Source organism: Ovis canadensis, chromosome 1 (genome assembly GCF_042477335.2).
Source record: "Ovis canadensis isolate MfBH-ARS-UI-01 breed Bighorn chromosome 1, ARS-UI_OviCan_v2, whole genome shotgun sequence".
Classification (NCBI taxonomy): Eukaryota; Metazoa; Chordata; class Mammalia; order Artiodactyla; family Bovidae; genus Ovis; species Ovis canadensis.
In genome coordinates, this window is record NC_091245.1 from 106,790,587 (window position 1) to 106,812,027 (window position 21,441).

Here is a 21,441-nt window from a genome sequence, read left to right on the forward strand (position 1 = left end):
GCAAATGCAACGATCCTCATCGCACAGATGAGGAACCCGTCTCCTGGAGAGCTTAAATCATTTGCCAGAGGTCCTAGTGGCAGAGGTGGAGTTCTGGATTCTACGTGGAGCCACGTGTCTGCCGGTGAACCCTGGCTAGGCCTAAGCAACGCAAAGGCTTATGGATCCAGCAGCAGAGCTGGGACTGGCCATGCCTTGCCCCTGCCGGCCACGCCTGCCTGCCTTCTGTACTGCTCAGCTATGCTTGCTATGACTCCAGTCTCCCTTCCGGGCCCGGGGAGTCTTGTGCTCCAAGTAAGGCAAACCCACAGCTCCCACACTCCATCTGCTTCTCCCTCATCACCCAGCCCACCTTGCCGTGGGGTAGGAGAGAAGAGGCGAGGAGGGGTAGCCATGCCTGGGCGCTGGGACTGCCGGCTGTCTGTCCCTCTCCCTGATCTGCCCTCAGCCCTTGGCTGGCTCCAGCTTCCCCTCCCCCATCCAACAACACCGGAAACTCTGCTAACTCCTTCAGACAATACCCAGCATCAGGCTTACTTCCACAAATACAAGGCGAGCAGGGTGGGGCAGAGGGGCAGACAGAAGTGGGGGCTGGGGCTGCGCCCACCCCGCTGGAGCTCTCCTCGACCTCCAGCACCCAGTGTCTCTGGATCGAACCTCCGCTTTCCACCTGCTCTCAAAATAGCGCTTGCTGCCCGCCTCCCCAGTTCCCCTGGCAACGAGCTTCCAGATTGGGATTTTGTCAGGTCCCTAGAGGGATCTAGATTGGGGTTCCCTCCTCACCCTCATTAACTCAAGTTGAACAGTGAGGAGGGAGGGAGGCCTCACTGGTTCTGTCTGGGGTTCCCTGCCAGGTTCCATAGAGATTTAGAAGCTAAAGCTTTTGCTCCTCTGTTCCGCAGTGGGCCGTGCTGCTCAAACCAGAAGCAGCTCTTTGCCATAAATCTGGGGGTGGATGGGTGGACAGGGTGGGAGCCCTCTGTACAGGCATCTTGGGGAAGGAAGAAATCTTGGCTTGTACTTAATACAGGGCTATCCTGAGATGTGGCTGAAGGTCAGGAGTTCTAACCGCTATTCCCTCAATATACACATTGCTACCATATCCTCTCTTTCTCACTACGTATCTGCTGGACTAGAAATTTGAGATGAGTGTCCTTATCCCTAATCCTTCAGAGATTTAGAGATTTCAGCCTCCACCTAGTCAACAGAAAGGGAGGGGGCAAGGGGACCCTGAAGTCCTGAACACCCAGTTCGGCCCAGGAAGATCGGCAGAGCAGCTGCAAGGCTGGCAGCCTCCCATCCAGCTCCCCTATCCAACCCCCCTCCCCAGACACACAACATTCCTTCTCCTTCTCCAATCAGTTCTCTGACCTTCAGCAGCTGTTCGGGGAGCTGGGGGATGCCCAGCGGACGACAGCTGCAAGGAGAGCCACCCTGGCCTCCCCTCCCCCATCCCCCCGAGTCCTGCTCATACCATATTCTGACCGCCACTATTCCTAGACGTAAGGAAAGGGAGAAAGGGATCAAGCATCCAGCCCCGGCATTTGGGACTCAGAGAGTGAGCCTTATGGATATAGGGCAGAAAGGACAGATGGAAGGACCAGGGTCAGAGTGCACTGAGGCAGAGTGACATTCAGGGTCCAAAGAACTTACTTGGGCAGATGAGGGCTTCCTTGGCTGTGATGCTCTTGTTACAGGCATAGCACATGGTCATGCCCGAAACGGAGATGGTGGTGAAGAGGTGCCCATTGGTGTAGCGCGCATCCTTGGCTTCCTTCATCTTCTCCTTTTCCCGGGTCTGCAGAGGGGCGAGAGAGACAGGAAGTGAGGCTGGAGGATGCCAGGGTGCCTGAGAAGTCCAGAGAGCCAGAGGTGAGCGAGCAACGCCTTCCTGGGGTTGCCAGAAACACACCACTTCCTGAAGCAGAGCCTGCCGCAGCGTGCCAGAGGTAGCTGTCCAGAAGTGCCTGGCCATCCCCAAGGGCCGAGCTGGCCCCTGACCTACCTGGCCCCTGCGGCTGGGTTGCCTCCTGTTGCCGCTCATCTCCACGGCTCTAGACCTCCGCGTCCTCACTCCACCTCCCGGCTCTAGCTCTGCTCGCCCCCAAGCTGCTGTACTCTATTCTCTGTGCCGGGAGAAGATGCGCAGAGAGGAGGGGAGAGCAGGCAAAGCAGAAGGTGCCAGCTCACCAGCGCTTTCAAATCTATGGGAGTTAGCTCCTCTTATAACCATGACAACCGGTGGTGGAGCCACTGTCTCTGTGGCAGTGGCAGTCACAGTGGGGGGGCAGGAGATCCCCTCATCAGATTGGCTGAAGGGGGCAGGATGCCTCCACTGCCACCCTCAACAGGAGGTCAGGATCCCAAACCTTAGAGGCCTCCACGTCTGCTCGGCCTAGGGACACAGGGCCTCTCTGCAGGAGGCAGCATGTCCCCTGTTAACCTCAGGGAGGAGGAGCCTGGTTTCAATCTCTTCACTTGTCTTCTCCAGGATCTTTAAGAAAGGAAACTTGGCCATCAAGGTCTCATTCCTGGCAGGAAGTCTCTTCTGCAGTTTAACTTTTATCCTTCTCACGCTCCCCTCCAAATCCTAGGATTGCTCCCTTCTTCCTCCTCACCCAGTTGGTCTGCGAAGTCCTTTCTGGCATCCACCCTCTGTCCCAGCTGCAGCGTCAGTTCCTCCTGCCCTGCTCTGTCTGGCTGGGGCACTCTCTGGGCTCGTCCGCACAACCTCAGAAGCAGGCATTTCCCATCAGCTTTCTCATCTCCTGCTTCACACCCCGACTCCCACCTCTGCAGGTCAAGTTCTTCTCCCTGACCTCTTTTCTGTCCTTCCTCAAGGCCCCCGAACTTTCCCTGAACCTGAGGAGATGAGAAGATGGGACACCGTACTTGACACCCATTCCGGGACCCTCCTCAGTGGTCACCTCAGATCCCTGGATTTTCCCTCCACTCTTAGAGAACTGAGAGCAGGAAGCAGAGATGGCAAGACCACCCCTGGCAAGGCCTCCCTGCCTCTCTCAGAAACCGAAGAGCGAAGAGCGAGATCCTGATGGCCGAGGGTGATGAGCCCCGAGTCAGATGACGCTATCGGGGCCCTGGGACAGCCAATCGAAACTCAGAGGAGGATCCGCAGTCTGGACTTGGGGGTGAGGGGCCCAGTCCTGACTCTCAGCAGAAGTCACTCTATCAGTTAGGAGGTGGGGGAGGGGAAGAGACGCACTGGCTTGGGGTGAGGGTGGAAAAGGGAAGTGTGAAGGGATGGTATGAGTCAACAGCACAGGGGCCAGAGGGCACTGGACTGTGGTGCCCGAGGGTCTCAGGGCTGCCTGGTGCCCCAAGATCCCTCTCTCTCCCGGCAACCCTCACAAGTCCCAGGTGTGTCTGATGGTGAACAGAGCCTGGAGCTCTTGAGGTTATGCTCCACCAATCACCCATTTTCCCTTTCTCCTCCCCTCCCAGCCTCCTGCTCTTCCCATAACACCCTCTCCTTCCCATCCCTGGCCTCCCACCTCTTTCCCACCCTTGCTTCTCCTCTGCTGCTCTTGGCCTCTCCCTCCCCTCCTCCTAGGCCTTGTCAAGGAAGCTCACCAACCTCTCACTCTAACCTCCCTTTTTCTTTTCTGATACCTACCTATCTGGGCCACTAGAAAATTCTCTCTTTGGTCTAACCACCATGTGCACAGCTCCAAATTATAGCTCTTTAGGAAATCTAATCCTCCTCTGAATAAAATGGCCTTATAGAACCTGGGAGATTTCCCTCATAGCTCAGTCGGTAAAGAGTCTGCCTGCAATGCAGGAGACCCAGGTTCAATTCCTGGGTCAGGAAGAACCCCTGGAGAAGGAAATGGCAACCCACTCTAGTACTCTTGCCTGGGAAATCCCATGGACAGAGGAGCCTGCCAGGCCACATCCATGGGGTTGCTAAGACAAGACTTAGCAACTAAACCACCACCACCACCACAGAACCTCAAAATCCAAGTCCAAACAGCTCACTGCTCTACACTTTGCCTTCTCTTCTCCTCACCTGCCCTCCCACAAACAGAAAAGTTTGAGGAATTGTTATGTTTGAATTAAAAGTAAGCAAACAAAAAACCGTGACTGTATTAAAAAGAGCAACATGGGGAGGGGAAAATTAGGGGTATGGGATTAAGAGATACAAACTACTGTGTATAAAATAGATAAGCAGGGAATTCTAGTGTAGGGAATTCCCTAGTAGTTAGGACTCTGCAATTTCGTTGCTGAGGGTTCAGTCCCTGGTTGGGGAACTAAAATCCTCACAGCATGACTAAAAACAAAAAAGCGAAACAGACAAGAAGCGAGGATGTATTGCATAGCACGGGGAGTTAAAGCCATTATCTTGTAACAACTTTAATGGAGCATACATAATCTGTAAAAGCACTAAAACGAATATAATATGGTAAATCAACTATATTTTTTAAAAAAATGACATATCTGAAGCAAGGTCAAGTCCAAAATGGGCAGCCCTGCAGATCCACGGCTGCGCCCCTACAACTCCCCCTCTCCTCCCCCCCCCCCACCACCTCTGCCCTCTGCCTTCTGCCCTCAGGCCTCCAGGAGCACTCACCTGGGAAAGAGGCGGGGAAAGAGGGCGAGAGGACTGGGGCAGCCAGAGGACAGGGACTCTTATGGACCTTCCCTCTCTGGCTCCAAGGGCCCAGTCTCCTCCACCTCTCAACACTCACCCTTTCTCCAAGGGACCCCCTGTCTAGGTGGGCCAGCAGCGGGCAGCAGCCACAGCAGCAGCACATCCCAACAGACACTGCCCAGCAGCGAGCGGCCCTGGCACTGCCTAGTGCTATTGTCCTGGAGGCAGTCTGCACCCTCCCCAAGGGCTCAGGCTGGTGAGGCCAGACAGACATAGGGCCTGCACCCCAGGGCTGCCTGCTCCAGAGTCGATGGCCGTGTGTGTCTCTGTCCTACTCTTTCCAAATATTCTTAAGATCCCCCCTTACGTGCCTGCCCACCAGCCAGCAGGACAGCCCTTCACCTCACGACCCCATCTGTCCACCAAGAAAAGGGCCCACTGCTCCCCAATCCACAACACCCACTTGCAAACTCAGAGGCCCTTCCTTCAGTCCTATACTGTTCAGTGTCCAGAGTCCTGCTTTCTTACAAACCCTCACAGAAGGTCCTGCCACACAGCCTGCATCTCTGCCACTGCTCCATCAAGGATCAAGTGAATAAAGCCCGGGTAAGCACCAAGCACAACGGCTGGAACGTAACAGGCACTCAGCATATGCTTGGGAAGAAGGGAAGTAAAGAAGCATGGACGGATGGCGAGACACCAAGACAAGGGGTCCTAGCAGCACCCTTACCCCTGCTCTAGGGAGCCCCTCATTCTTTCTCACAGCTTCAGAGCTTTCAGTCTCCCCTTCCGCCTCCTCTCTTTCTCTCTCTTTGGCTGAGCCATGCACTTGTGAAATCTTAGTTCCCTGACCAGGGATTGAACCTGTTCCCTGTGTCCTGGAAGTGTGGAGTCTTAACCACTGGACCACCAAGGAATTCTGGTCTCCTCCTCTCTTGTTATTCTTTCCTCCCTCCTCCCAGAACTTCACTCCTAATGCCTTTGAATTTAGGCTCAGATGGTATCCTCTGAAAGTCAGAAGAAGACTTTCCTTCCCACTGTAGTGCATCCCAGACTTTGGTCATTTTGGAGAAAGACTAGGCAAATGGCAGAGGGCATTGAGGCTGCTGGCTCAAACACACAGGCAGTCTCCCCTTCTTCTGTGCTTAGTCTCCCAGGCCGAGAGATGAGGAAAACAGTGACGTACGCAAAGGCCAAGGAATGCCAAAGCCAGGACTTTGGCTTCCTGTACTCCCAAGCAGGCAGCAGAGGATGGTGGAGCTGACCCAGAGGAGCGAGCACCTCTCCAGAGCCTAAGCTGTCAGTGTCCTTGTTCCTCCATCAGGTATGTCCAAACCAAGACCTCTGGAGAAGTCACATGATGCTGAGAATGACCGCTGCTCAGGCCAAGGGGCAGCAGCCTCTTCCCCAAGGTGGTACAGTCTCTGTCCAGGCCGTGCTTGGTGGCCAGAAGGTCCCTGGAAGGTTCTACTCGGTTTCAAGTCATCTGTGGCTTAGACCCTGGATAGCAGGGGTTCAGAATCATAGGCTGCAAAGGGCCATGAGTCCTGAGGGATGGGTTCTAGGGCTGGGAATGAGAGAGGGGGTTCCTGGCCATGGGACTGAGAAGAGGGCTCGGAGTGGTCTCAGCCAGGCTTTGCTTCCTTTATGATAAGATGAAGGCAGGAGGCTAAGGAGAAGGCGGCCAAACCCAAACGGTAACACCAAAGCCAGAAGCATAACACAAAAAGCCATCGCCGAACACACAAAGGCACTTAATAAACGCTTGCTTGATGAATGAAGATGAGCTACCGGACGGTGGGGGTGGGCACACGAGTGGAGCAGAAGAGGGGCGCTGAGGGCCATAGGGAATAAAGTTGGGCTGGAGAGCGGGAGGCTCAGGCATCCTGAACCCCAGCCCGGCCCCCCCACCCCCCGCCAGGCCACACCTGTCGGGTCAGGAGAGAAAGACAAGCAGAGATGGAGGGGGGCAGTGATGCAAACAGACGGGCATTTGTGCAGGCGAACAATAGCTGTGCCAGGACTCCCTGCCCTCCTGGCACAGGGCAGGCCGGCTGAGTTGGGAGGGGGCAGCTGCTGCCTGCAGCCCCTCCCCCACCCTCCCCCAAGGAGACATAAACAAACCCAGAAGGGTCCAGCCAGCACCTCTCAGCCATTTCTCTGACCAGCTCCAGGAACCATGCCCAATCTGCTCCCTCTCGTTCCTAGATAATACTTCAAAGGAGAGACTGAACTAAAAATGGAACTGCTTCCTCACGTCCAGAGTGCAATGAGCCCCCTACTTTGGTGACCATCATTCAAAACAGTGACCCAGAGCATCTGGGGATAGGCACACAGACACACACCCACACTAACACACAAACACACCAACACACAGGACAGGGCATGTGCACATATGGGATTCACTCCTTCAGATCTGCCCTCCCTGACTCCAAGGTCAGGGGTTCCAGGAAAGCCAGAGGGACTGAGACTGAACCCCTCTTGAAATCCCTCGGGCAGCCCGCACGTCCCTCTCTAGGCGCCATCAGACCCCCTGGAGTCACTCAGCCACTACCTTAAGCATCACACTCCCTTCCCCCATCCTTGCTTCTCCCCTCCCCCTCAGCTCTTTTCCTAACCTCTAAGACCCCAAGAATCTTTTCCTATGCCCCACAAAGCCTCAGCCTCTCCGGAGACCCCCTAGTTCTTCAACTTCCCTCCCAGACTGCCAGCACTGCCAGTTCCCTCCAGGGCTCCCCCAGCCCTCCTCTCCAGTTCCACTCCCAGTCCCGCACACAAAGCCAGCCACCTCTCCAACAGCCAGAACAAAGAAATAGTCTCTCTCCTCTCCCCCACCACCACACTCCAAAGCTGGGGTCCTTTAGATTCCAGGGAGACCCCCTAGCCTCCAGAGCCATCCCTGATCCTCTGGTCCCTGCTTCCTTCTAGGGAGGAAAGGACTCTTTGTTCTGAGAGAGGAGACAGTTATGGTTTGGGGGAGGAGGAAGGTGGGAACAGAGGAGGAAAGACAGAAAAGGGACCTCTGGGGTTTGGGGCCTGTGGAGGTAAGAAGTAGAGCGCAGAGAACGAGGGGGTGGAGGACTGAAGACAGCCTGGAAGAATAGAAACGGAGTGAAAAGAGAAAGGAGTCAAGGGTGGCGGTGCGGGAGCTGCATAGACTCTAGGAGAGTGGGAAGGAGAAAGGGGCAGGTTCCACTTAAATTCCTTCTTCTTCAAGGAAGTCCCGAGGAGGAAGGCAAGGAATGGTGGGGGGCAGGGGCTGTCAGGACCGGCTGTGAAGCATCCCCCCAAATAGGCAGCAGGGGAGACCATCTTCCTCAATTATCTCATTTCCAGCAGGCCCCCTCTCCTTCCCACCGCAGTATAAAAAGAAAGGAGACAGCTGGTGTGCTTGGGGGAGGGGGAAGAGGGGATCCAGGGTTTGTTGGCTAAGAACCAACTCCCCTCTTCTGTAACCACAGTTTTCCGGAGGTGGCCCTCCCCTTCCGACCAGCCCAAACTGACAAGCACCCTCCTCCAGTGGCCTCCGTGCCCTCTCAGACCTACCCACTCAGCCCCCCACATCCCCACCCCCAATCAGCTTCCCAACACCCCCAAACCAAGATCAGCCCCAGGACCCCAGGATGGAAAAAGTCAAGCTTCTAGATTCCCAGTCCTCCTAATGACCAAAAACAAAACAAACAAACGCAACCCCCCACAAGGCATCAGGACCCAGTTATCCGGCTCCCCAGCTCCTCCCAATAACGGAAAAGGGACCCCAGTATCTACCTTCCCAGAACCCCTGTCTATAGCCCCTCACCGGTGCCCCCACGGCTTTCCTTTTTAGGGTGGAACCAAATTTCCGTGGTTTCAAAAAACCTCTCCTCCCCCCTTGGCGCTACTCCAGAGTCTCAGCTCAAACGGTTGAAAAATAAACAGACTTTCATAGCTGGGGCCTGGCCCGGCGCAGGGCTGGAAAGAGCCTGCCTGCCACCCCGCTGTTTCACCGCACTTCAGCCGTCACTCCTCTGGACTTCTGTTTGTCTTAGGCCCTACCCAAACCCCCAGTTGCTTTCCTGTTAGCAGAATCTTATCCCAGCCCCTCTAAAGAAAAGTTCTAGGACAGGATCTCTCCCAGCTTGGTCTCTAGATAGGTGGCCAGGTTAGGAGCTAGGAGGGAAGTGGGGGAAAAGGGTTCCATCACCTTTGAGGGCTCCGAAGGAGTGCCGGCCCATGCCTGAAGACAGTGATGGTGGTCAGCATAGGCTGCCTGCCGGGCAGAGACTGGGATTGGAAAGTGGCCAGAGATTAAAGCAGCTATGGACTGCGTCTTGGCCTTTCCAATAATGGGTATAGTGTGGCTGCCTCAGGCAGCTGGGAGGTGCTGTCTGCATGCACCACCTTCCTCCCAGCTCTCACTTATTCACAGACAAGTCAGCTTCATCATTTCCTGGGGGCTGAGGTGTGGAGAGGTCACAGTCTTTGGCAGTGGGCCTGGGTACCAAGGCAGAAAAAAAGGATACTTGGAAAGGAGTGGCCAAGAGCTCCAGATAGGGTTGGGGGACTAGGCTAATTATATATCCAGACTCTAGAAATGACAGAACAGTCCCAAGATGAAGAGATAAGAGCAGAGGTGGGGAGAAGGGAGGAGGGCAAAGTGCCAAGTGGGTCAGCCTAAAGGTTTCAGGTTATTTCAGGAAGCTGGTGGGGCAAAAAAGGGATGGGGGACCCTGATGTTTCAGGAACTGGGGTGCCCAGGAACCTTCCTAAGGATGGAAGAAAGGATCCTAGCTACACAAAGACCTCTGCTCCCTTCACCTGAGGGTGATGGCTTGGGGGGAAGTAAGCTGTCCCTAAGCTGTCCTGACCCCAGTCACCCGCCCACCGGCGGGGAGAACTGAATCACAGCTGGAAAGTCCATCTGCGAGGAGAGGAGGAGCTGACTTTTGTCTTGCACGGGTGGTGATATGGGTGGTGTTGGTGGTGGGAGGAAGCTGGGAAACCACCCCCTCCCACCCCTCGGCCGGATGGCGGGGACAAAGAGGGAACGACCGAGCCAGCGACTGCAGGGGGGCGGGGGGGTACACAGAGAGCAACCTGGTGGGACCCCGGGAGAGGGGGTCCCTGAGAGCCTTCACCGCGCCCACCCCCCGCGACACACACACCTCCCTGTTCCCGCTCCGTCCCTTACCGGAGCAACTTTCTTTCACGCGGCCCAAAACACCGAGTCCCGCCGGATCGGAAGCAGCCCAGCCCCAGGTCCGCTCTCTCCCGGGATCCCAGCGGAGAATCAGCTCAGAGCCGGAGGCGCGGGTCGCGTCGACGGCTCCCCCAGCCCCCTCCCCACTCACTCACAGTCCCCACCCACCGCGTCCCGCCGCTTTCCCGGCCATCGCTCCGCCCGATTTTGGCGCCCAGAAAGCAGGCGGGGAGACCCGGGAGCGCCGCGCACGGGTACCGGGGATCGAAGGGCACCCCAAGGACCGCGGGCGGGAGGGACAGGGGTTTCAGAGCCCACCTTGCTGGCCAGCTCTTTGCTCCGGTCGATCCGCGCCCGTGTGAGGGATTCGATCCGAGACATAATCCGATGGAGGGGCGCCCAGGAGGCTGCGGCGCGGACCCAGGCGTCCGGCTATTGTGGGGGGAGGGCGGGGGAGGGGTCTGCCCCGCACGCGTCAGTCTGGGGGACAGGAAGTCTGACTCCCCTCGCCCGGCACCCAGAGCCAGTTCCTCAAACCCGAGTCTCCACCCCCGCCCGAGCTCAGGAAAGGGGGAGGCGGGGCGGAGGGAGGGCGGAGTGCCGCGAGCCGGACCGGACGCCTCGGTCAGTGGAGGGGCAGCTCGCGCGAGTACAGGGGGCCGTGGACTGGCAGTCCAGCGCCGGTGTGTGCATGTGTGTGTGTGTGTGTGGGGGGGGGGTGTCTCTAACCCCAGCCGCCTCGGCTGCAGTTTTCCTAAAACCCTCCCTGGCCCGCCCCGTAGCCCTCACCCCACGTTCATCTTCCCCTTCCCCTTCTCCTCCCCCAAAGCAGTCCATCAGTCTAGAAAGACCCGCGGGCCGGAGGATTCCAGCCGTTCCCAGCTCTCCAGGGAACCCGGATCAGTTCCTTCCTGGCCTTCGGGGGCCCATCAAAGCAGGCCAGAGCCGACCGACCCCCCTTTTACGATCGAGGCAGGGGTGGGGAGAGGGCGGAGAAATCAAAGGGAAACTAAAGGCTGGGTTTTAGTTCTTTACAGGGCCTGGAGGAAGAATCCGAGAGGAGAGAGTCCTTCCCCAAGCCCCCAGCCTTCCTGGGGCCTTCCAGGCCTGCACTCTGCCCACCCCCTTCCCTCCTGCTTCTGCCTTCACTGACGGCTGGGGCCAGGGGTTGTGGGACCAAGACTCCGAGGAATCCTTCCTTGTGTCTAGCCCCAGTTCTGTCTGTTGCAAGTTAGACCAGAACCAGAAAGCCCAGCAGCCAACCTGCCCCACTGGAGAAAGGCCAGTGGCTCCCCGGGGAGGAACGGTGGAGTGGGACACACTTTCTGGAAACTCTGCCCCAGCCTGAGGCAACCTCCACCTTTTGGGGGAAACGCCTCCTCCCCTAGTATTATCATCATTCACATTGCCCTTCATTTCTACCTCTCAGAGCCTCCTGTCTCTGGAGCAACCAAAAGCACAGAGTCCTGGAACAGAGCATCTTAAGTTTGTAGGGTCGTCCCTGACTCTGGTCCTCAAAGGTGTGGAGGAAGGAGGGGAGGAGAGAAGGCCCAACCCAGACCCAGCGGCTCCCTGCAGGGCTTCAGCAGCAGGGCCGGGCTGCAGGTTTTAAGCCCAGCTCAGCACTCTTGTAGGTGCCAATTTTAGCCTCTGCCACTATTTTGGGCTCCACTGCCTCACCACTGGCTGAGCTCCTTGGGCTCCTCACCCCTTCGCTGCTCCTCTGACTTCCCCTCCTGCCTAGCAACTCCTTCACCTCTTTCTTCACCCATTCCCCCGTTTAGGATCCTTATATAGCAAAGACCAGAAAACAAGGAGAGCAAACGACCATGCCCAGTTCTAGGCTGAACGGAAACTAGAAAGCAGAAAGGACTTCCCAGGGCCATCAGGGAGGCTGACCTCTCCAGGGTTGCACCTGCAGGGGAGACCTACAGGAAGGCCCTAGGAACTCCCCCCAAAGCAGCAGTCTTGAAGTTCCTATACCCATTACCCCAGACTTACCTCCCCCCAGTGGGCGGCCAGGGCTCAGGAATGTACTAAATTTAAAAACAGACTGCCAGAAGCCAGAATCCTAGCCGCAAGGCTCCACCCACTAGGGGCCCAGAGACAAGGGGTAGGCTGAGACCTCGGCTTTTCTCCCAGACCTAGGGTAGGAGGGTGTTGCAAGCTAAGGATGGAATCTTAAAGGGCCAAACTCCAGTCTGGATATGCAGTAAACCTAGGACCTGAATCCCAGCGTTCTGTGAGGGATCTCAGTCCCTAAACTCAATTTAGAAGGTCTCTATATGAAAGAAGAGGACCTAATCTCATAACCCTCTTCTGCTTCTCACCCCAGTCTTCAGTAAACTTTCCACCCATTTGCTCTTTGTTACGTTCCCTCTTACCCTTCCTCTTCTTCCTCTTAAGAGGTGAATAGTAAGAAGGGGACTTAGGGAGTGGGTAAAGGGAATCAGTCTACCTTTAAGAACACCTGTGCTTTTAGTGGGCTAGGCCTGCAGCTTGACTTAATTTCCACTTTCTGTATCCTTGGGCATAGTGAACCCTTTTCCTTTTGCTTTGGCATCCCCTGACCTTTCTTCCAAACTATTTTCATCCCAGTCCTGTTCCTTCTATCCAGTGATGCCTCCCAGATTTTCTGAAATAATTTTTTTAGATAGACAAAAACAAAAGCCGATATTAATTCCTGCCAGAATCTAAAAGTAACCACCCCTTCTTTAGCTTATTTAATTTGACAGAGAAGTGCCTGCGTGCTCAGTCGCGTCCGACTCTTTGTGACCTCATCAGTTGTAGCCTGACAGGCTCTTCTGTCCCTGGGAGTACCCAGGCAAGAATACTGGAGTGGGTTGCCATTTCCTTCTCCAGGGGATCTTCCCAACCCAGGGATCGAACCTGTGTCTCTTATGTCTCCTGCACTGGCAGGCAGGTTCTTTACCACTAGGGCCACCTGGGATGCTCGAACTTGACAGATAACTCCCCCACATTCAGGGGTAGGGAGGCCATCCCAGAGAAGAACCTGGTTGCCAGGGTCTTGTCAAGTAGATGAGCAGAGAAAGCCACAGGGATACCTGGGCCCAAGTCCTGTGGTAGCCAAGAGGTTTGTTTTTCTTACTATTACTTTGGACCTTGTGTATTGTGGAGGGAATGATTAATCCATCAGAGATGGTGGAAGACGGGGACTTGTCTGGTGGTCCAATGGCTAAGACTCCTTGCTCCCAGTGCAGGGGGCCCGGGTTCAATCCCTGGTTGGGGAACTAACTAGATCCCACAGTTTGAATGCCACAGTTAAAAGATCCTGCATGCCGCAACTAAGACCTAGCACAGCCAAGTACATAAATATTTAAAAAAGAAGAAATGGTGGGAGAAGTATAGAGGAAATAAACTGTTCCCTAGGTTTACTGACAGAGGCAGAGGAAACAGTATATAGTCAACGCTCTAGGTTCATAATACAGCAACACCTCTTACTAACTGTGGGGTCTTGGGCAACAGGCTTAGCCTCTAAGTTATCTTGCCATAAAATGGAAAGTAAAATACTTATCTTTGCCAGAGTGTTATAAGAATTAGATGGACTTCCCTGGTGGAGCAGTGGGTAAGAATCTGCCTGCCAGTGTAGGGGACATGGGTTCCATCCCTGGTCCAGGAATATCCCATACGCCTCTGAGCAACTAAGCCCATGCCCCCGTGCCACAACTACTGAAGCCCGAGCACCCTAGAACCAGTAAGTCACGACTACTGAGCCTGTGTGCCCAGAGCCTGTGCTCCGCAAGGGAAGGCGCCGCAATGCGAAGCCCGCGTACCACAACTAGAGAGTCGCCCCTGCTCTTCGCAACTAGAAAAAGCCCACATGTAGCAGTGAAGACTCAGCGCAGTCAAAAATGAATTTTTTAAAAAAATGAGATGAGATGAGCTCTGTGAAAGTGTTGTTGTCAACTCTACATCGCTCGTCAAGTAAGAAGAAATAAGCTACTTCCTTCTTTCAATGCTTGACTGAGCTTCTCTCCAGCCACACCTCTGGTGTTTACCTGCTTATGGCCCCCATCCTGAGCTAGGAGGAGGGGAAAGGAAGAGATTTAGTGACTCAAGAACACACACTCATGGGGGTGGGAGCAAGATGAACCAAGAGATGACAAAGAGGGAAACAAGTGGACAGGACCAGAGCCCTGGTGAGGAAAGGCGGCGGGGACAAGGTCCTGATGATGCTAGTCCTTCCCGCTGCTGCTCTGGGCTCGTCTCTGCCCACTTTCCCCTTCATCCCCTCAACAAACTGCCAGGCCAAGGGTGGGCAAATGCAAACCAACTGGGATCCGGATGGCCCCTGCAGACGGCCCCTGCAGCATCGACTTCCCCTCTCATTCACATTGCAGGAAAAGAAGGTGATTCTGCCATCAGACTCTCCTGCCCTGCACTGAGAGCCTGCGGGGTGAGGGGCCCCAGACCCAAGGTCTCACTCTTTCTTCCCTAGAGAGCTCTGCTCCCCACCAAGAGGCAAGAAGGAACCTCAGTTGTGCCCAGCTTGCTCTGGTCTCAGACTGCCTGATCTCATGCTTCAGCTTCTCACTACAGCCTGCGGTGAGAAGGTGCTAAGAACCTGGTTTCATTTCTGCCCTCCCTGCCTACCCAGAGGAAGGAGAATCCTGGCTAAAAGACTGACAGAGAAGAGGGCCCAGGCACTGTGGGCAGGTGAGAACCTTACTGGGGAGAAACCTGTGGTATTTCCAGGTGATCCTGATGATGTCTCGTCTGGGGTTTCTCTCAATGTTCAGAAGCTACCCCAGTGGGAAAATACATGCATACTTGGGTAAGCCAGGAGAGGAAAAGGGGGACAGCTCATTCTGCCAGTAAATGAAGAAAGTAGAAATGAATTCAAGCAGTAGGCAGAGCTCCCAGTTTCACCAGAGCCTGAGGGTTGGTAATAAGGAAGAGAGCAATGTGCCTTCATCTTCCTGGGGTCAGAATTGCACACAGCCCCACGTGTGCGCTGTGTGTGTGCTCCTATAATCATACACTCCTGGCTTCCACTCTGCCTATGGTCTAATTTCAAGTCCTTCAGCTGCTATATCCGCCCATAAAATTATGAGTGTAAAAGCACTTTGCAAACCCTAATACTCTCTGAAGAAGTAAAAAGTGTTGCTGTAATTATTATCATCGTTATGTCCAATGGCTGAGATTTCTGCTGCCCACCTCTTAGCTATGTGGGGCCTAAAGAGAGGGAGGGCTAGGGCACTCCTTAGCTTCTGAGGTTCCTGGCCCTTCTCTTCTTCCAGCTGTCTACAGCTGGCTGCTAAGCTAGAGGCATGGGGAAAGCAGAGGAAAGGAGATTTACTGGGACATAGGAAGGGAGCCTGAGAGACATAATGTGTTCCCTTAAAACTTGAACCATTGCCCTGTGTCTCTGCCTACTGGCGGAAGCTGGGGAGGGGGGCAGATGGTGAGGTGGAGAGGAAGGGAACTGGGGAGGGCAGGGGGTCCCCAGCTTCCCGCTCCCCTGACGCCTACCTTGGCCTTTCCGGTCATGCCCAAGATCAAGCTGAGTGTCCGTCGCAGGGAGGAGCCTGCCCAGGTACCTGAGCTCCCTTCCAGTTGGCTACAGCTGCAGAGAGAAAAAGAACAGGTGAAGAGATGGAGCTAGAGCTGGAAAAGAACAAGATACTCCCAGAGATGGTGGACAAAGGTGCCATAACCAGGGGAGAGAAAATGGAGATACAGGGGGAAGACTGAGAGAGGATGGAGACAAGGGAAGGAGGACTTAAAAAGAAGAGGCTCCCACCCCCTACCTCCTGGGACTTTCTGGCTATGGTCACTACAGTTTCCCAGGCCCCTCTATATATGAGGGAGACTCCAGGCTCCTCCCCGATAAATAGAGACTCCCCCCTCCTCCCTAATGCTGGACCAATCTCTTTCATGCTGCTTCCCAACGGAAATGATATGGGGTGTGGTGGGCTCTCCAAGAGGACGTTTTTCCCCCACAAAACAAGAGCCCTGTGTACGACCCTCTCTGCTGTGTGGAAAGGGCCTCTGGGCCTACCGCCAATAAGGACTGAATTTCCTGGGATTTCATCAGCCCCATCCCATGAGCTAATCCCAAACCCAGAGCCAGGAGGATGTGTCAGCTAGAGATTTTCAGGACCACAAATCAGAGCTTGATATCTTAAAGGGCCCATTCCCAGCTCACACACCCACACTGTCTCAGAGGGCTGACCCACTCTAATCAGGCTTTGGCTGCAGGAGCCAAACAAACAGGTGCTGATTTGGCATGCTTATTTACACAGACACTGAAGGCTCCCAGCCTCCACCTCCATCCTTGAACTACATGCCTTCAGCCCCTGCCCTCTCCCCTAGGGGCTCAACTGCCCACGCTCACCTCTTCTTAGGGCCACTCCCCATTGGTCCTTGGTCACAGTCTCTCCCTAAGATTGTACAGCAGCCAACCTTCTGACCCTGACAACAGCCATCAACCTCCACGCTCTTACTCAACAGACACCCTGGGGGTCTAGATACTCCTTTTCTTTCCCTAATTTCTTCCTCATCCCATGGAGATACCGGGAACCTTCTTTGCCTTCCCTGCCCAATGAGAAGAAGAGGAACTCTTTGTAGTTCAAGGAGAAGGATATTTGGAGGCCTTTGATCAAAAAACGTTAAGGGGTGCAATGTTGCAGAGACCCTTGAGGCTACAAAATTCCTGGCCCAGTCCCATTGCCTCCCCCCCATCCAGGCCTTTGAGAGGCTCTGAATCCCCCAAACTTACCTTTGGCTGAGGTCAGCGGCAGAAGACTGGGACAAATTCCCTGCCAACACAAAAGGAGGCGTGAGGTGTCCAGCTAAAGCCAGACAAAGGCGCTCAGAGCTGCCTCCCCCACCCCCTCCACCTGGATCAGGTTCCCAAGCTGCAGGTGCCTGTGACGCCATTCCTGAGGGCGGGCGCTGGGGAACAGGGAAGGAGGGCGGCGTCTGAGAAGAGCCGAGCTGAGGAACTTAGAAGCCTGGGTAACAGAGCCCTGAGGGGTTGTATGGAGAAAGGCTGGGGGCCAATGTCACAGTTCTGTTTCCGGTGAATGGAAAGGACAGAGGATTCACTCTGAGCTCCCAAAGCCTCATCTTGATGACAAGGCATGTTGAAGGTAACTGTCCCCCTCTCTGATGAAGGAAGAACCTGGAGAGCCTCTTTCTGTCCTGTGTTTTCCTTCTTTGGAGGGAGAGTACCAAAGTCTTGAATTCAGATCTCTCATTTGCATAAAGGCTTGAATTCAGATCTCTCATTTGCATAAAGGCATTTTGGAGTTTCCAAGGTTGAACACAATGCATGACCTCTGGACCCAAAATTTACAGCTGGCTCTGAGGACTGGGGTGAGACTGGCAGAAGGGGCCACCACTGCTTTGCTCCCCACTTTTACTCACCAGCTGGGTCTGAGCAGCCCAAGAAGCAATTGATGCCACTCATGGATACAGACTTGGAAAGCATACCAGTGGCTGAGTGGTCCAAAGGGCCAGCTGGTGGGTGACAGGAACCCTGATCCTAGAATCAAGTTAAGAATCTTCATGCAAAGACCAAGCTTCAATCATCTTCCCCCCAGGCTCTTCACTTTCCCACAGCAAAAGGCCCTTCAGGCCTTCTCCCCCTCCCTACTACCCATATCTGGAACATTCCACTTGAAATAGTTAGGAAGTTATTCCTGCTATTTAGCAGTCATCACTCTGTTGCAACTCAAATCGAGGCTGTCTTAATATAGAAAATATCCTAGAAAAGATTTACCCTGAATGGTTTGCAAAGTGACAAACTCAATCTACAGAGGTCAGGCAGATAGTGAAAAAAAGACACAAAGAAACAAACAAAAAATGGGGCAGTCTGGTTTTAAAACAATAGGGAATAGAAATATTCATAAACTACACACCCAATCTTTTGAACCCTTTTTTTTCCTCAGCCCTACTTAGACCATTACAAAAACTGGCTATAGATCAGTCCATAAGGCAAAATGTAACATACTTCAGATAATCTCTATCAGAGAGATCATAGGAAACAATCCAGAAGCCCCTTTTCACAACAGACTGAATAGCGAATCTATGGTATATTTATATATACAACAATAAAAATAAACAGACTGTAGTTCACCCAACAATACAGATGAACCTCACAAAGAATGCCGAGTGAGAGAATGAAGACACGAAAAACTTATATACATAATGGTTGCATTCATATAAAATTTAAAACAGGTAAAACTAATTGATATTGTTTAGAGATGCACATAGATGTGGTAACTCTATCAGGGAAACTGACCTGGAAAGTCAGGAAAGTAGTCCTCTCTATCAGCAGAGGGCTGTGAGTGGGGAGGGACCCGTGGGGGTTCTGGCTTTGGTGGTACTTTTTCTTTTTAACCTAGAGTAGTTACGTGAGTGTTTGCTTCCTAATTACTCATTACATTGTACAGATATGTTTTATATGCTTTTCTGTATGTATATTTCAAATTTTTAAAAAAATATCCAAATATTTAGAAAATTAAAAATACCCTTCCAAATAGACTTGGTGATCAAAGAAGAAATCATTATGGAAATTTAAAGATATTTTATGACAACAATAATGAAAATACTACTCAACAAAACTTGTAGGAGATGGTCAAAATGTATCTCAAGGATAATTTATAACTTTAAAATGCTTATATTGAAAAATTTTTAATTGAGAATTAATGAGCTATGCCAAAGGTTAGATAAAAGATCAACAAAACAAACCCAAAGAAAATAGAAAAAAAGGGTATCATAAAGATAAAAGCAGAAATCAATGAAGTAGTAACAGCATAAAATAGGATCAATAATGCCAAGAGACACGCCAATAAAACAGACAAAACTTTGATAAAAGTGACGTGCCAATAAAAGTAGGATGAAAAAGTGGATCTAACTATAGAAAGAGCAAAAGGCGACTGGACAGATCATGCTCTCTATAACACAACGCCAGTAATTTTAAAAATGGAAACATAAGAGATAAATTATTTAAAAAATATATGTATATATATGACTTACCAAAACTGAATCTAGAAGAAATAGAAAGTCTGAATGGTCCTATTAAAGAAATGGAATCAGTAGTTAATCTTTCCATAAACAAAACACACAAGGCCAAAACAGTTTTATAGTCAAGGAACAGATTTTTCAAGCACTAGATCACTGATCCAAACTCTTCCAAAAAATAGAAAACAAAAACTTTCAAACCCTTTCCTTGATTCTTAAGCTACACATAGGCAATATGAGAAAGGAAAATTATGGGCCAATCTCTCTTATGCGAAGTGCAAAAATTCCAAACAAAATACTAGCAAACTGTAATAGATTTTTAATAGCCTTAATAGCCACAAACTATTTACAGCTCCTGCCATTAAGAAGGAATCTTTCTTCACTCTTTGTATCTGGGCAGGCCCGTGACTTATGAAGATGAATAGACCGTGACAAAAGCAGCATGATGTGATTTTTGAGACTATACCTCAAGAAACTTAAAGCGTCCTCTCTTGCCCACTTAGAATGATATTTCCATGTGATGGAGAAGCCATATGGATGAGAACCAAAGTATCACAACAGGCAACCTAACAACCCACAGCCATGAATATCACCATCCTTGACCATCAGTCCTTTTCAGCCACCAGATAACTGTGGCCACATAAGTGAGGCCAGGTGGAAGTAGCAGAAGAACGCCCAGCTAAAGTGAAAGTGAAGTCGCTCAGTCATGTCCAACTCTTTGCCACCCTGTGGACTGTAGCCCACCAGGATCCTCTGTCCATGGGATTCTCCAGGCAAGAATACTGGAGTGGGTTGCCATTTCCTTCTCCAGAGGAATCTTCCCAACCCAGGGATCGAACCCTGGTCTCCTGCATTGCAGGCAGGAGCTTTAACCTCTGAGCTACCAGGGAAGCTCAATACCCAGCTAAGCTCAGTCCCAATTAACCATCCATAGCACTCTGAGGGGGGAAAAAAAGGTGGTTGTTTTAAGTCATTAAGTTTGGGGTTGATCTATTATGCAGCAATAGATAATTGATGCCACAAATGAATTCCAGCAGTGCATAAGAAAGAGAATCCATCATGAAAGAGTTGGAATTATCCTAAAAATATGAAGGTGGTTTAAGATGCTGAAAATCTTTAAATGTGATTTACCTCAATGACAATATTAAAGGAGGAAAAAACATTACCAACTCAGTAAAAGCAAAAAAAAAAAAAATCATAGGATAAAATCCAACATTCACTCATTGTAAAACCAAAGGCCTGGCAGTTACCAATAGAAGGAATCGTCCTTAACTTGAGGAAGTGAAGTGAAAGTTGCTCAGCTCAGTTGTGTCTGACTCTTTTGCAACCCCATAGACTATACAGTCCATGGAATTCTACAAGCCAGAATACTGGAGTGGGTGGCCATTCCCTTCTCCAGGGGATCTTCCCAATCCAGGGATCAAACCCATGTCTCCCACGTTGTGGGCAGATTCTTTACCAGCTGAGCCACCAGGGAAGCGCCTTAACTTGATAGAGTATCTTTTAAAACCTTACAGCCAAAAATCAATTTTAATGGTAAAACATGAAATGTACTCCCTCTAAAATTAGAAACAAGACAAGGATAGCTATTATCCCCATTACTGTTTAGCATTGCAATAGACCCCTAGCCAAGCACAATAGGGCAAGAAAAAGAAATGAAAGAAAGAAACCATTGGAAAAGAAGAAAACAAAGTTCATTTAGAGATGACATGATTGTCTGCTTAGAAAAGCCAAAAAGAAAATGCACAAATTGTTATAACTGAAAAAAAAGAGAGTTTAGCAAGATGAATAACTATAATTAATTCAACTACACTTCTATGAACCAAAAATAATTATAAAATGTAATTAACACAATTTCTTTATATAAGAAAGCATTTATAATAGCAACAAAATCTATAAGGCACATAGAAATAAATCTAATAAAGATTGACAAGACCTGTATGAAGAAAACTAATACTTTGCTAAAAGACATATTGTTTAGAAAGCCTGACTAAATAGAGATATCATTTTTCATGGATAAGAAAATTCAATATTAGAAAGAAGTCTGTTTTTCTTAAATTAATCTTTAAATTCAATATAATCTCAATAAAAATTCAGCAAGAATTTTAGCTGATTCTAAAATTCATATAGAGATATAAAGGACCTAGAATAGCCAAGATAATTTTAAGAAAAGTAACAAAGTTGGAGAACTTAAATCACTACATTTTTAAGATTTATAGTAAAAGCTACATTAGCCAAAAAATAGATAGATAAATAAAACTTGTAAGAAAAAAACCCTCTTCTATGGAGAAAGGAACGGCTACCCACTTCAGTATTCTTGCCTGGGAAATTTCATGGACAGAGGGGTCTGGCAGGCTACAGTCTGCGGGTGTGGGGTCACAAAGAGTTGGATATGACTGACCGACTAACACTTTCACTTTCATAATAAAGCTACAGTAAATTAAGATAATGTGATACTGGCATAAAAATAGACAAATAGATCAATGCAACAGAGAATAGACCCCAGAAACAGGCTCACACAAATACACTCACTTGATTTTCAACAAAGATACCACAGCAATTCAAGTAAGAAAGTTAAGTTTTTTTAATGAAGACAATGTATATTTTTATGGGGAAAAAAACCAAAACTTTAAGATTTCTTCTATATACAAAACCTAGATAA

General features: G+C 51.2%; 1 protein-coding gene and 1 long non-coding RNA gene across 25 annotated transcripts in view; one reads left to right on the plus strand and one right to left on the minus strand.

Moving 5' to 3' along the window:
* Nucleotides 1-21,441, minus strand: part of ARHGEF2 (Rho/Rac guanine nucleotide exchange factor 2) — a 49,073-nt gene that overhangs the window by 14,031 nt on the left and 13,601 nt on the right. For 4 of the 24 annotated variants that reach the window (XM_069544123.1, XM_069544121.1, XM_069544128.1 and 1 more), the window contains 5 exons: nt 18,795-18,833; nt 17,181-17,298; nt 16,531-16,570; nt 15,282-15,375; nt 1,654-1,798 (listed from right to left, as the gene is read on the minus strand). In XM_069544123.1, the coding sequence (XP_069400224.1) occupies nt 1,654-1,798; nt 15,282-15,375; nt 16,531-16,570; nt 17,181-17,298; nt 18,795-18,833 (436 nt within the window). Of the gene's footprint in view, nt 1-1,653; nt 1,799-2,005; nt 3,041-8,792; nt 9,006-9,779; nt 10,492-11,789; nt 11,897-15,281; nt 15,376-15,559; nt 15,790-16,530; nt 16,571-17,180; nt 17,299-18,794; nt 18,834-21,441 lie in introns of those variants that run through there. The other 20 variants (XM_069544124.1, XM_069544122.1, XM_069544129.1 and 17 more) reach the window with 16 other exon arrangements.
* Nucleotides 10,361-20,521, plus strand: LOC138415780 (uncharacterized). Its single transcript, XR_011247405.1, has 3 exons — nt 10,361-10,471; nt 14,248-14,465; nt 19,180-20,521. It is a non-coding gene; the product is annotated as an uncharacterized lncRNA (long non-coding RNA).